Genomic DNA, 15197 nt, shown 5'->3' with positions numbered 1-15197 from the left:
AGGGAAAGGCTCTTGCATTGCAGCAAGGCCACAAGGAGGATGCTGGGGTGGACCCTTTGCACCCTTGAAGCTGAGGCGGCTGTGAGCACCACTGGATGCCTCATTTGCCTGACCTCCTCTACTGCTGCTTAGAGACCTCACTTTGAGTAGAAGGGTACTTGCTACCAGGAGACAGGGGCAACACCAGGAGCCTAGACTGGGGCTAGAGCCAAGAACCAAAAAGTACCCCTCAGCATCTGTTCGATGTCCAGCCATGGCAAACCAGCTCCTACTCTATTCCACCATCAGTGAGAAATAGCCCTCCTCAGCTTCCAGCCTCACTCAGGGGCCACTTAGTTCCAGTTCTGAATGTCCAGGAGGTGGTGTAAAGAGAAGGGAAAAGACCTGACTTTGTCACTGTGGCTGATGGGCACCCCATTCCAGCAGTGGTCAGCAAGTAGTGTAGGGGCAGGAAGACCAAGGCCCACATGCCCCCTACCATGAAGGGTAATTGCATTTCAGTTCTAATGACCCAGAGATGACTGGGAATGAAAGGTCTCAGCTGCCCTTGGTGACTGCAGGCTATTCCTGTAGAGGGATCAAATTTGACAGTTTGGGCCACTTACCATGCAGACCCCAGCCCAGAACAAACCGTGGGTAGAAAACAAGCCAACTGGTGCTAAACGAGTTACTTTCCCCAGGAAGCCACTACTGCAGTGGCTTCTCCAGAGAGCCCACTTTCACATCATGCAGTTAAGAGGTCATATTTGTCCCTCAACACAGAGGAGTGCCAGAGAGAGTTAAGGCAAGACCAGAGCCCTAGAGCAATAGAAAACTATTGTACATAAATAAAAGGGTGGTTTGGGTGTCTTCTGAAGGGCCTGTGCTCTCTCAGCTTTCCTTGATGGTAGCCTGGGACACTGTATCCATCTCCTCCCCAGAAGAAGTTCTCTCCATTGCCCTGGCCACTGGCTCCATCTCCTGGGTGTCCTGATTGACCAGGGCTCCCCTTGGCATACTCCCCAGACAGCCAAGGGTATGGTGCAGCTGGAAGGCCTTTCCTACCTTCTTCAAGGTCAGCAGGAACAGGATCAACCTCAGAGTAACAGCTGAAGGCCAGCACCACTGCCATCAAGTCCTTTAGGATGGGGCTGGGGAGTGGCTCAAGACCACCCAGAGGTATGAGGCAGACCATGCAGGAGAGCTGGAGCAGACTTCAAGCCCAGAGTTAAAGTATGAAAAGAAGGGGTGCCTGGGTGGCTCAATTGGTTAAGCATCTGCCTTCAGTTCAGGTCATGATCCCAGCATCCTGGGATGGAGCCCCATATCAGGATCCCTGCTCAGTGGGGAGACTGTTTCTCCCTTTCCCTCTGCCTCCCCCTCAGCTTGTGCATGCTCTCTCTCTCTCAAATAAATAAATAAACTTTTTTTTTTTAAGTAGGAAAAGAAAAACCAGGAACATGTTGGGTGAAGCAGGGTGTGGCTGGGGATAGGACAGGGCAGTGAGGTCAGGATCAAGGGCAAGAATCTATGACCCTGGATAACAGAGGGGAAGAGACCTTTCTAGGTCTAGGCTGCCTCCCAGCTCTGCACCTACCTTTACACCATGACATCGGCAGTTTCTTGAACCTCAGTAGCCCCACAACTACCATATGGGTGCTCCCTTCACCTGGAAACTCTGTGGAAGGGAAGCTGTTAGCTCTGGCATCTTCTTCACCTCCCAGCCCCTGGCAGAGGCCCAGAGCCAGCTAACTCCTAACCAGGTGTGTGTTCAACTGCTAAATGGGGCCCGGGGGAGAGGGCAGTGAGGTGTCCCCTAACAGGGCTTAAAAGAAGGTAACTGAACAACACAAATATCCATCCCCAAGGTACTGATTCAATTCTAATACCTCAATCCCATGGATATACCATCATAAATGTCAAAGAGGTATCTGACCTACAGAGCTGTAGAGTATTCTAGAAGGCTATAGAATACTATAAAACTTGGATCATTATATTCATGTGTATATACAACAAAAGCTGCCTGGATATGGCTGCACTAAAGATATTCACTAATGATGGTCTACATTGCAGGATTAGATCTTATTGAAGTATCTAAATTGCTTTAGATGGTTATATATTTGTTTATTGTATTTGCTTGGTAAAGGAGGCCAGAGGAATATATTAGTACACCCGTCATAGGTCCTGGCACCAAGAAGAGCAAGCTTCCTCCTCAAAGCACCCATGGGACAGAAGAGGCATTTGCAGCTATCTGATGGCCCACAGCCTACCCACCCAAGCCACAATTTCTTCCTGGTTCCTGCCCCCTGACTCACCACCTTGTCTACCCTCCCAGGCCCAGGGCTGTACCCGTGCCAGATTCAGTAACATCCATTGACCACATAAGCCGTGGGCCCCCCAGCAGCCCCTCTAACCTGGTCCCACTCTGTCTTACCACAGAGCCAGCCTCTTTTGGGATGGGAACAGCCAAAGTCGCAGGAGTCACATACAGAGCTCTCCCACTTATCATCTGCCAGCTGCCAATGTTCCAGATAGAAAGATATGCTCAGTCAGAGGGGTAGGGGAGGACAGTCTGCCTGGGGCAGAAGCCTGCTCTGAATCCTGATTCCAGCATGGCCATATTAGCTGGGTGACAGCAGGCCATCCATCACTCAGCCTCTCTGGACCTTCCTCTCTCTGGTTTTCCTATATCAGGGAGAGGCCACCTACATTTCCAGGGTAAAGATTTCCCGTGGTACAGATGAAACCTCCCAGTATAGGGCCAACTTTAACCATGATTCCATTTATTCTGGAATGGTCCTAGAAGCGTTTGCTACACCCGTTTTACAGGTGGGATGATGGAGGCTCAGAGAAATGGTTGAACTTCCATTCTATTACCCTGGTCTCACCTACCAAATGGGTGCACACATGTCCCACCAAGAGCAGAAGACTGAGGCCAGACACAGGATGGTACAGGTGGCCCACGTTCTGCCCTCCTCCTTACTCAAAGCCTCGGGGGTCCACACTCCACCTCCTCCACACCTACACACACCAGCCCAAGACTCACCATGCAGTACCTGGAGGGTCACCTGCAGGGTTGTGGGGTCTGGAGTGAGTGTTTCTTGGGTGAGGGGGTCCTTTGAAGGGCTATGCAGAGTGCCTGACAGGCCGGCTGCAGCAGAACCATTCACCTCCTGCCTGAGGAGCATCCTAGCTGGGTGACTGCCGAGGAAAAGGCGCCATAGGTCAAGGAAGTCTGGTGGGTCCCCACAGCCAGACTGAAAGGCAAGCCCTGGGCAAGTTCCCCCAAGGGGAGGCAGTGAAAGTGGGAAGGCCAAAGAGAAGCTGCTAAATAAGCTTGACCAGCACTGAGAATCATCATAGTTGCCATTAGGGGCAATTTCACACATGCATTGTGAGCTGCACAACCACCTCTATTTTACAGATGTGGAAACTGAGGCAGGAAGTCCTGCTACCATCTGCCTATGGTGGTTACATGCAGCTGTCAGCTACAGAACTCAGATTCAGATTCAAACTCCCAAGCGAGGGCTCTTCTAGAAATATTTAAAGGTTGGAGTTTTTATATGGCAAGTCTCAGAGGATGCCAAATGGCATTAAAATGAAAGCTGAATTTACCTTTACCCTCTTCCTACAAAAACTTCTTTTCATCTGTGTGAGCAACTGCTTGAAAGCACACTCACCTCTGCATGGCCCCCAGTTAATTCTTTTTACCATTTGGCCACCCCTTTTAAAAAAGATTTTACTTATTTATTCATGAGAGGCACAGAGAGAGAGGCAGAGACATAGGCAGAGGGAGATGCAGGCCCCCTGTGCGGAGCCACCCAGGGCCCCCTACCATTTGGGCGTCTGGCCACCTTGCCATACTGTCTCAAGAAGGATCATTTCGATCCAGAGGGCCTCAGGCAAGCCAAAGACCAGAAAGGAGTTTTAGGGTTTTTTTGTGTTTGTTTGTTTTTTAAGAATTTAAGGCATTTGTTTAGTGTTTGTTCAGTATTTACTACATGACAGGCTCTGCCTTAAATACCCGGGGTGCAGAGTTGGGGTGGGCTCCTGCTCCCAAGTTTGGCCTGGCTGGGGAGCTCAAGCCTCAAGAAGCAGGACTGCCCTGGACCTCCAGGAGGGTCCTGCTCAGCCTGGGACAAGACTTAAAGGCTCCCAAGAAGCAGGGTGAAGGTCAGGGAAGAGGAACAGGTGACCCAGGGTTCTGGTGTCCTCAGCTCTCAGTGGGGGACTCCAGGAGCTGGTGGCTTTGGAAACGTGAGGCCAAGTGTCGAAAGGCACCTGGCACAGCAACTCACAGGCCATCAGGAAAGAAGTCCTCTCCTCCAGGTATCCTCAGGATGCCAAGTCTGGCACCTGCTGCTGCCCAGGCCAGACAGCGTGGGATGAGTGTGGAACAAGTTATCCTCAAGGAGGCTCACCAGGGGTACTGCTGGCAGGGAGGAGGCTCAGCTCAGCGAGGGCATGGGGGAGGACACACACCTGGCACACCATCTCCTAAGGGAGCCTCATTGCCCAGACCTTACCGAGTTGCTGCAAGACCAGAGCAACCCGCAGAAATCCCCTGGGGACGACCATAATGAAAAGAAATCCTGTGGGTCCTCCCCACCCCCTACAAGCTTCCACATTCCCACCCCCTACAAGCTTCCTTAAATTGGCCCAGAGGAGGCTGGGAAGGAACAAGCCCCACCTGGAGCCCACATGGCTGAGCTGGGCACAGGCCAAATACTTCCACACTCCCCCCACCTGCCTGCAACGCCTCCAGATTTTAGAAAAGACACTAAAGTCCTCCTTCCTCAAGAGGATTTAATAAGGTTAGTAAGAGTTGATGCTGAGGGAAGGCTTATCACACAGTGGGCTTCATTTTCTCAGCTGTAGGATGGTGATGGCGCCTATTGCATTGGCTCTTATGGAGATTATGTAACACACTGCTTAATGCAATGCCTGGCATACAGCAAGCACTCCATCCAGGTTTTCTGTGGGTGTCTTTCATAACTCTTGTGCAAGGGGAGGGAGGAGCATGATGATGAAGAGTGCTGTATGGAAAGATGATCCTGTCTGGGAGGAAAAGTCGAGAAGCATTCACAGGGTAGGTAGCATCAGAACTGGATGCTGAGGGCTGGCAACAGAGGAAGACGGATGTGGAGAGGGCACTCCTGGCCGGTGGCATGGTCTAAGTGAAGGCAGAGAGGCTAACGTGCAGGGCACATCCGGGGAATGGTGAGAAGTCAGCAGAGGCAGGAATGCAGGAGCAGGGATGTGCTAAGGCTGCCAAGGCCTCCAGGCTCTGAATGCCAGGCTGAGATGTTCAGAATGGATCCTGGAGGATGTCTGGAGTGATAGAAGGTATCAGAACAGAAGGTCCCTGGGGAGACTCAGCCAACAGCATGATCAGATCAGAAGAATGTTCCTTTATGCATTGGGCATTTAAGGAGTTCCCAAGATATTAGCTTGTACAAATAAGACCATGACGATGACCCTCAGCTGCACATCTTGAGACAATCATGCAATTATTTCCTCTGAATAAAGTCTTAGGAGTGGAATCATTGAAGTGTGTAATTGGCATAATTTATGTCGGAGTTGGTCATCAGGTGGAACAATTCATCATTTGTCCTTGAAGTCGAGGCCTCTTGACACATTAATAATAGCCAATATTTGTGGAGCTCTCTCTGTGAGCCTCTGCTCTGGCTTAATGCTCTGTGAGCCATTTCTCCTGTAATCCTGGCAGCAGCTTTAGGAGGTCATTACAGAGAATTGTAAGGTGAGGAAACCAAGGCGCAGAGAGGTTAGGTAACTTGCCCATGGTCACACAGCCTGTGAGTCAGCCGCTCCACAATGGGCTGGAAGGCAGGAGGTACAGAATCAGAATTGGGCTGGGGGAGAGGGAGAGAGGGAAGCTGGAAGAGATGGGAGGAATGTTGAATTATGTGAGTTGGGTAGTGGGGGTGGGGGCCGGACTGTGTGAGCTTGGGCCAGTGACTCCAACTCCAGGAAACAGGAATCCAACTATGATGTGATTGTAAAGAGTAAATGAGCCACATCACAGGAAGTGTTCAGCACAGGACTGGGCGCACACTAGGAGTTAGCTGTTCACTGATACTGTTCTCAATAACCCTGGAGGAAGTTTGAACCAGCCAACAAGGGCAAGTTGGGTGGTGCTGCCTCTTTGTGGTGACACTGAGCATTGCATGAAGGTGACCCTTGGGGGACCCAAACTTCCCTGAATGCTCTTGGACAAAGCCCTGAGCAGGTGGGAAAAGACAAGTTTTCCTGCCCCCAATCCCAACAGGGGTCTGGCTCCACCCTCAGGCAATGGGGGAAATACTGGTTTGGAGGAAGCACTGAGGAGGCTCCCAAACCAATCCTAGGGGATCAGAGGGTCTCTAGAAGGGGAAATAATTGAGTAGGCTATAGTCAGGAGAGGGTGAGTGGACCTGCAGGAAGAGGTAGGGGAAGGGAGTATCCCAGTTGGAGAGAATAGTGTATGAGAAAGCCCAGTCAGGGCAAATGCCAGATCCAAAAAATCAAAAAAGAATGGCTCAAATGAAGATTTAGGGTAGGGCACAAGAGATGGGGTCATCCAGACCATGCAAGGCTCTAAAAGCCCCCAGAAGGAATCTGGACTCTGTTCTGAACATTTTAAGGAGTGGCTAGCTAGATAGAAAAGCTGGGGGCAGGGCAGGGAGAGACAAGCCAGAGGCTGCTGCCCTCATCCAAGCCTGGAGGGGACTGATAGGACATGTGGTGGCAGAGGATTGGGGCCAGAAGCTACATAAGTGAATGGGAAACCCCAGGGAAGAGCGAGAAGGGCCTGAGCCCAAGTGTCAGATGTCGGAGTAGGAGCTGGAGAAGGAAAGCTGGAGCAAAGGCTCCAGACAAGCAGGGGCTACAGCCGAGGCCACCTTCCTCCCCCTGCCTGGCTGTTTGGGGAGGAGAAGGAGCAGAGTAGGAATGGGTCTTGCCCATAATCCTACAGGTTGTGAGGCTTCTGTCAAGCCACTTACCCTCTCTGATCTGGGTCTGCACAGGGTGGGGAAGGTGCCATGACCCACTTCCTGGGTTGGCAGGAGGGCCAGAGTAGTAGTGTGCCGGTAAACATTTAACCTCTGGCTCCCTAGGCAAGGGGGAATCCATGCTTTGTTGATCTCCATGGTGTAGACGGTCCTATCATGACCTATTTCAAGCTACCCAAGAGAAGTCATTGGACAGAGTTGAGAAACCGCAGCCAACACAAGTGAGTAGAACCACCAAACAGATACAAGAAATGTAAATAATCTCAGGAACACAGATAATAGTAAAGCCTAGTAAAATCAAGAAGCAGTGTGCTGGGCAGCCCTGGTGGCTTAGTGGTTTAGTGCTGCCTTCAGCCTGGGGTGTGATCCTGGAGACTCGGGATCAAGTCCCACGTTGGGCTCCCTGCATGGAGCCTGCTTCTCCCTCTGCCTCTCTGTGTCTCTCATGAATATATAAAATCTTAAAAGAAAAAAAGGAGCAATGTGCTTTGAGTGTTACTGTTTTTTGCTGGTTTGGGTTTTGGTGGGGAGAGGTTTTTGGGTTTTTTTTGTTTGTCCTCTAAGATATAATTGACATATTACTTGTAGGTATATGACACGACTTGCTATTTGATATACAAATACTGCAAAATGACTACCACCGTAAGTCTAGTGAACACCCATCGCCACATAGCTACAAATTTTTCTTCTTGTGATGAGAACATTTTACTACCTTTTTTTAATATAACACATTTAAATCTGAATTTATACTGCTTTATTTATGTATAAATATTTATTTATTTACTGTTCCCTAACTTCTTGGGGTGGGCCTCCCCATCAGAGTTGGACAGGTCCAGAAACATAGCAGTAGCCCCTTGCTCCACCAGTTGCTCCATTGTGGCTAGACAGACCTAGCCGAGAGGCTCTTTCAGTAATTACAGCAACCAGGTCCTTCAAGCTCCAACATGCTGCAGCCACCTTGTGCCAGCCTCTCCCCGTTACTAAATTTTTTAAGATTTTATTTATTTGAGAGAGAGAGCAGAGGGGAGGGACAGAGGGAGTGGGAGAAGCAGACTCTCTGCTGAATTCACAGCCCAAAGCAGGGCTCAATCCCAGGACCCTAAGATCATGACCTGAGCTGAAGTCAGAGGCTTCACTGGCTGAGCCACCCAGATGCCTCCCCTGCTGCCATTATTTTTTCAAATAATGGTTATGTTTAAAATGATTCCTAAGAAGGTAGTGATCTTGTTTCTGGCCCATATGAATGCCTCAAGTGCACCACTCACTGACCCACAGCAAGAGGATGTGCCGGGTTTAAGGCACCCAAAAGAGGCCCAACTTCTGCTTAAGGGGTTGCTGGGCCCCTGAGCAAACATTAGAGGAGCAAAGGGAGGAGCACCCTGATTTCAGTGCCCACAGGCAGGCCTCGGTTTGCTCGCCACCCCACAGCTCCTGTCCCAGTTCACATGTGGCAGGCACAAGAAAGGCCCTTACCAGGGTTGTATGGCTGGAGTTGAATTGGTCTCCAGCTATATGTTTAATAAAGATTAGACTCAGAGCTCAAATGTGGCAGACCAAGATAATGTTCTTTTTATATTTGGGGAAACTGAGGCCCACAGAGGGAAAGGATTTGCCCAAGGTCAAGTAGTAAGCTCTCCAGAGGCCAGATCCGTCCTTGGCTTTGCTGATCAAGATACCTCAAGTGGGTCTTGTAGTTGAAGAGGCCAGTGACAGCTTCCTCAAAGGTCTTCAGGAGCATGATAGTATCTCCCACAGGTCCATCTCCCCAATACCATGAGTGCCTCCTTGAGCCAACTGCCTCCCTGCCTCAGAGCCTATCCCTGATCCCCACCTCCAAAACCAAGAGCCACCAACCTGCCAGGGCTCTTCGATGGGGTGACCAGGAGCCCAGACAAGTAACCTCACAACAGGTGCACACACTCTCAGGAAGGCTCATCTCCAAAAGTCCCCACTGAGAGGGAGGTTGGGGATGGAGATGGGGCAAGACAGAGCTGAGGGGCAACATGGGAGGGGCATCAGGGCTGGTTATGAAAAATCCTCAAGATTGTTCAAGAGCTAAAGTATTTCCAGCTGAGGAACAGTGGCAGGTGGGATGGGAGAGGCTAGGAGGCAAGTGATAGGGAAGGACACAAGGCTGTGGCAATGTTGAGAGCTGTGCTCCAAAACACAGAAGCCTGACTCTGGCCAGCAGCTCCTAGTTTTAGGGGGAGCCCAGAAGGTGGAAGATACTCAGTGATCAGGGAACTGACGGCAGAACCCAAATGTCATAGGGATGCAGGTGCGGGTATACCCCTCGATGGGGAGATGGAGAGGTGCAGGATTGGAGATGGGCCCAGAAGGGGGCAGAGGACTGGAGAGTTGAGGGGGCTCAGAGCATTTAAGGGAGCTGGAGAGAGCAGCCAGATTGGGCAGAGGTCGGGGGGGGGGGGGGGCAGGGAAAGGAACCCAGCTGGTGTGGGATGAGAAGGGCAGCAGAGAAAGGCCCCATCAGACTCCCAGCCATCACACTCACCTTGCTGCTAGACACCCCTCAGAGCATACGCCACAACCTGAGCCCCCATCCTGTCTCACCAGCAGTCCCGCCCCGTCTCTTGACCCCTGTGAGTCCCCATCCAGGGGCAGGGGTTCTCTCTGGGGAAGGGTTAGGCCCCAAGTCTATACCCAGGCTGCGAGACATGACCAGAACTGATTTGTGGCTTGGCACTGGGCCAAGTGACAGGGACCTAGGCCTGCTTCTGCCCTGTGCTCCACATCCTGAACCCCACTCCCCGCTTTTCCACCCCTCAGATGTTAGCAGCCAAAAAAGGGGCTGGCCCAGAATCAAGGAGGAATGCCCCTTCTATGCTCCCAGGGATAGCCCCTGGGTCACTCCCTTTTCCCCAAGGCTCCTGAGTCTCCGGTGATAGTCTCTGTGACACTCATACAGGGGTCTTCACCTCAGGCACCTTCAGACACAGGTGGCATCCCCTCCAGAGGTGATGGTGCTTTAGGAGGCTTGCTGAGAGGTCAATGCCCAAAGATCCCAGGCATCTGCAGGGGAGCGTTGGTGGGTGGGGAGGTACCCAGCAGGCCCTGCGCTGGTTACTGTAAGTGACACATGGCAGAAATCAGCCTCCACCTTTGAGGGCCCCCCGGGCCTGCTCCCCACCACCATACCCCTGCTCATCCCCAAGAGAAAAGAAGAGAACGCAACTTCTTGAGAATTTATTGGCTGGGGGCTGTCCTGCCTTCCAACCAGGCCTGAGCAGATCAGCTAGCTGGAGAATCAGTCCTCAGGGTACCCGCTATGGCACTCCTGCATTTCTTTGGGTACCTGCTGTTCCTCGGTTCAGCCACACTTTTGCAGGGCCAAGCCACTGGGCCTCCTGGGTTCCCAGACTGCTAAGTGATCTGGGCTTCCCAGGTCTGGGCCTGTCTGCTTATCCTCCATGGGAGGATGTTACTTTCCTGTCAAAAGACAGGTCCACTCCCTCTCGGTATCACAGATTCCAAGGAAGCAGATGGGGTTTAGGTCTCCCATTCCTGTGAGTCATGGCAGCTGCTGCTCCTTGAAGTCTTTGTTCTCTTAGTTTCCATCTGGCTCGAACATACCCGGGCCTCAGACTCAGGGAGCCAGGCATCCATCCGTACCCCCTGGCAGGAGGAGGATGTTGGACTAGAGCAGTGAATGGGCCAGGTATCAGGGTGGGGTCAGGAAGAGCTGGGCTTCTCCACTGAGGGGTAGAGCTTGCGTAGGCTGGAGTCCAGGAGGAAGTCCACTGACCTGTGGGGTGGTGGACAGTGATGAGCAAGTAACCACTGGGAGCTAGAGCGGGGAATGGGAGGTAGGAGGTCAGGGCTAGGAAAGGGACTCCTAGATGCAGGACACAAGTGCCATCCAGGTAGCAGACATCATCCTTTTCTTTGTTCAGCTGGGGAAACTGAGTCATAAAGAGGGTAAAAAGCTCACTTAGGGCCTTTATTTAAGCTATGTTCCCTTGGGAAAAGACTGCTCTTCTCACTCTATGTTGATCTGGTTGAGTTGGCCCCATCTCTGGTTCTAAGAGCAGGCACATGACCCAAGTGTGGCCAATCAGAAAAGAGAAATTGGCTCAGGGGAGGGCACTGAGTCCAGAATAGACTCATGACAGCCTTCCTTGGGATTTTCTTGGTCTGTTATGAAAAGCTTCCTCTGGGGCTTGCTAAACTGATGAGATGGAAGCTAGGAGCTGCTGGAGGCTATTTCTGCTCCCACATGGGGAAAATGAGTGAAGCCAACATAGAGTGGTGTGGAAAGAAGAGCAGTAGGATAGGGAGATCAAGACCCCTAAAGACATCATTTGGGTGTCTAGATCCAGCCATGCCTGAAAGCGGCATAACTCTGGACTTTTCAGTTTCATGAAACAATTAATTCTTATTTTACTTAACCCAGCTTTAGTCGGGTTTCTGTTACCAAAACCTCCCCAAACCCATCCCCTCCAATTTACACCTGTTCCTGCATGCCTCTGGCTGTTCTGTAACACTGGGCTTTCTTCCTAGAATCTACTGGTCCGTGTCCTATACCCTCAAGGCACCTCCCAAACCTTTCCTGTCAAATACCTGCCAGGACAGAGTCTTTTCTACCTCAGGAGCTCTGACTGCCAGCCCTGCCTCTGCTGCTATTGTTTTCTGCAAAGTGGGAACACCCCACTTCTCTCGGAGCTTATCTCCACCTGTAGAGTGGATGATCCCTGAGGCTGGGAGGGGCACCCACCTGTCAATGGGATGGATGATGACAGGGATGACCAGAAGCCCCAGTGCAGTGGTGGTCCACTTGCGGACAGACAAAGGCCAACGGGTGGCAGTGCCCAGGATGTAGAGAGAAGCAGCACACACACGGTTGATAGTGAAGCCTGGGATAGCCACAGAAGCCAGAGCCTGCCACACAAAAGTGTCCACCACAGCCACGGTCACCCTGGTGCTGCGACCTGCCTCTGGGCTTGGTACCTGCTAGAAACAAGAAACAATTAATCCAGCAGGGGAAGAGGTGGGAAATCCTGTGGACAAGGGAATGAGGCTGGACCAGGGCAGGGAAGGGGCTAGTGGGGATGGGGACAGAACCACACTACTGTCAGGTTCTGGACTGTGCCAATTCAGGCCTGAGGGTGGACTCATACACATCCAGAACTGGGGTACAGACTGTGTCACATGCAGGGCTAGGGTTAGGGTGCACTACCTACAAACAGGACTGGGGTATGGACTGCAACAGGCAAGGTTGTAGGGATTGGATTCGTCCACCAGGGATTTTGCCACATGCAAGGCTGTGGTAAATCACAAAGGGAGTGGACTAGGGTGGGGGGTTGAGGGGCAGGCTAACACTCACGTCTCCTGCCTTCTTGCCCTTGTCAATGGCATCGGCCAGCACATAGGAGCTGGACACACCATAGCTCAGCCACACCACAGCCGCTGGCACCAGGGAACGGAATGCCTCTCCCACCTCATTGGCATAGCCTGTTGGGGAGAAGACATTTAATTCTGGTGTAGGGAGTGGGGTGCCTGGGTGGCTCCATCTGTTAAGCGTCTGACTTGATTTCGGCTTAGGTCACGATCTCAGGGTTGTGAGATGGAGCCCCACGATGGGCTCTGTGCTGAGCTTGGAGCCTGTATAACATTCTCTCTCTCTCTCTCTCTCTTTCTCTTTCTGTCTCTCTAAAAAATAAATAAAAATAAAAACAAAAATAAAAATAAAAAAATAATAATTCCGGCTATGGGAAAGGGAGATATTTTGCTCCACAAGGGGGCACTAGTCCTAATCCCAGCCCGCTAAGCAGTAGCTGGGTGACCTTAGATAAGTGATTTTATTTCTCTGAGTTTCAGTTTCCGGCTCTATAAAAAGGCACCTATAAAGTCCACCTCGACTCCGGGGCCATTGCGGGAGAGCTGGGTACAGTCACAATTATTGCCTCGCCCTCCCGGCCTGGGTTCTAGAAGCACGGGCGCTAATGGGGAGCAGGTCCGCTGATGAGGCCCTCAGCACGTGCCAGGTCCTTCCAGTGCCTCACCTCCCTCTACCCTTACAACTACCACTCCACGAACACTGTGCTCATCTCTATCTGCCAAGAAGAAAACCGAACACCAAGCAGAGCCCGTATGAGGGCCAGATGCCCACTCCACGGCCAGGGTCCCGACGTCCCCTCAGCGCCTTCCTCCCAGCCCTGGAGCTTACCCCTGGGAGGCTGACCCGCGCAGGGCCGAGCTGTGGGGCCTCGGGCAAGTCTCTGGCCCTCTCTGAGCCCGCTCTCTGGCCCAGGCAGAATGAGGACTGTGGTCCTTCCACCTTCTGCAGGCCTCTGGCTGGCGTCTGGCGACCTCTGCCTCTCCAGCCCCAGGGTGGGGGGGGGGGTCACCGTGCCCCCGCCCCCTACTCACCTAGGTACCGCACCCAAGTGTCCCGGAAAAGGTCGCGCTCGGCACCCCGCGGGGGCGGCTCGGCCATGGCGCTTCTGGCTCGGCCGGAGCCCCTGCAGCCGGTCCTGCTGCCGGTCCCACCTCAGCTTCCACTACGGCTCCAGGCTGCCGCGGCGGGACCAGCCGAAGGTCCCGGACTGAAGGACACAGGTCGAGCTGTCCCCGCCAGCAGGGAGCGTCTGCAAATTACCCCGCGCACCGAAGCCCCTCTCCCGGGCTTGGGTTTCACAGATTAATATTCACGTTTTCTCTGGGGTTGAGTGGCTGTCGCAATCCTTACCAGCGACAGACTGTAGATTTGGAGCCCAGGAGACTGGGGTTCAAATGCGGCATGCTACACTTCCTGGTTACACTTTATAGCTGTGTGACCTCAGGCAAGAGACTGTGTACTCTGAGCCTCATTTTATTAATTTATTCAATGGGGAACACAGTGTTCACTCCTGGGACAGTAGCAAGGATTAATTATTAAGAAATCATTTATTAAGTTTACCACTGGCCAGACCGTTCCGTGAAGACTCTAGACAGGTTACTTTCTTAAAGCATCCCACCAACCTGGGACCCCCATTTTACAGACAAGGAAATAGGGGCACACACACACACACACACACACACACACAATGGGTCACTTTCTCAAGTCATACAGCTAAGTGGTGAAGCTGGCATCTGAATCCAGGCAGTGGCTCCAGATCCTGCGCTCTTAAATTGAGCTGAGTTAAGGAGCCTAGGGGGAGGTTGGATATTTGGACTCCAGTGCCTTCCTGCCAGGTGCCATGTTCATATATCACGTTCTGAGGTCTAACTGGATTGATGTAACCCCCAGACCACGATTCTTGTGGGAAGGACCTAGTATGAATGAATGAATGAATGAATGAGGCTAAGGAAACAAGACATCAGATCAGGGAAGTGAGCAGAACCGAATGAGTGGTCTTGGGTAGTAGCGATTACTTAGAAACTCTTCCCCAGCCTGACCTCAGTTTCCTCATGTGTACAATGAGTGCGCTTCACTAAAGCTGTGAATCCTTTGGATTTTGGAGGTATCAGCTAGCAAAGAGGCAGCCATTAAAGACAGGTAGTCCTGGGTTCAAATCCTAGTTGAGCCACCTATTAGCTACGTCTGTAAAACCCACTAGAGGCCCATATTTCCTGAGCGCTCACTTGTTAAGCCTCTCTTCTAAGCGCTGTGCGCGTATTATTTCCTTGAATCTTTGCAACAATCCAGGGCCATAACCACAGGGCTATTGCCTGGTACCCAGAGGGCACTCATTTTAAAGAAATAGCTTTTTAGGATTTTCAAATAAAGATTGGAAACATAAAGACCACTGATTCAGTATTAAGGACCGACCTCATTTTGGGACACCTGGGTGGCTCCGTGGCTGAGCATCTGCCTTTGGCTCAGGTCGTGATCCCCGGGTCCTGGGATGGAGTCCGACATCAGGCTCCCCGCCCCCCCCCACCCCCCGCAGGGAGCCTGCTTCTCCCTCTGCCTGTGTCTCTGCCTCTCATGAATAAATAAAATCTTAAAAAAAAAAAAAAAAGGACCTCATTTTTAGTCCTCGGCGTCTCTTGTCATTTTATGGTTGTGTAGGGCAGCCGGATCAGCGGTGGTGACCTTGCAGGAAGCTGGGACTCGGCCAACTGCGATCTCTAGCCCCGGAAACACCGGTAGCGCTGGCGGGGAATTAGGAGACGGTCCCTAGCACCACGTGAGCGACGCTCGGCCGCTCCCCTCCCCCTCTGTGCCCCCCGCGGGCGCCGCGCTCTCCCCAGACCCGCACTCGT

General features: G+C 52.1%; 1 protein-coding gene across 2 annotated transcripts; it reads right to left on the bottom strand.

Moving 5' to 3' along the window:
* Positions 1-10181: 10181 nt before the first annotated feature.
* Positions 10182-13746, bottom strand: MTFP1 (mitochondrial fission process 1). 2 transcript variants are annotated; one of them, XM_025985895.2, is made up of 4 exons: positions 13380-13746; positions 12334-12461; positions 11725-11957; positions 10182-10755 (listed from the first exon to the last, which is right to left on the bottom strand). In XM_025985895.2, the coding sequence occupies exons 1-4, from the start codon at positions 13444-13446 to the stop codon at positions 10683-10685; spliced, it is 501 nt and encodes a 166-aa protein (XP_025841680.1). In that variant the 5' UTR covers positions 13447-13746; the 3' UTR covers positions 10182-10682. The 2 variants fall into 2 exon arrangements, with proteins under 2 accessions (XP_025841680.1, XP_025841679.1); XM_025985894.2 differs by having other exon boundaries at positions 11725-11960; positions 13380-13588.
* Between the last annotated feature and the right edge of the window lie 1451 nt (positions 13747-15197).

This window comes from Vulpes vulpes, chromosome 10 (genome assembly GCF_048418805.1).
Source record: "Vulpes vulpes isolate BD-2025 chromosome 10, VulVul3, whole genome shotgun sequence".
In the NCBI taxonomy this organism is placed as follows: domain Eukaryota; kingdom Metazoa; phylum Chordata; class Mammalia; order Carnivora; family Canidae; genus Vulpes; species Vulpes vulpes.
This window is presented reverse-complemented; position numbering and strand designations above follow the sequence as displayed.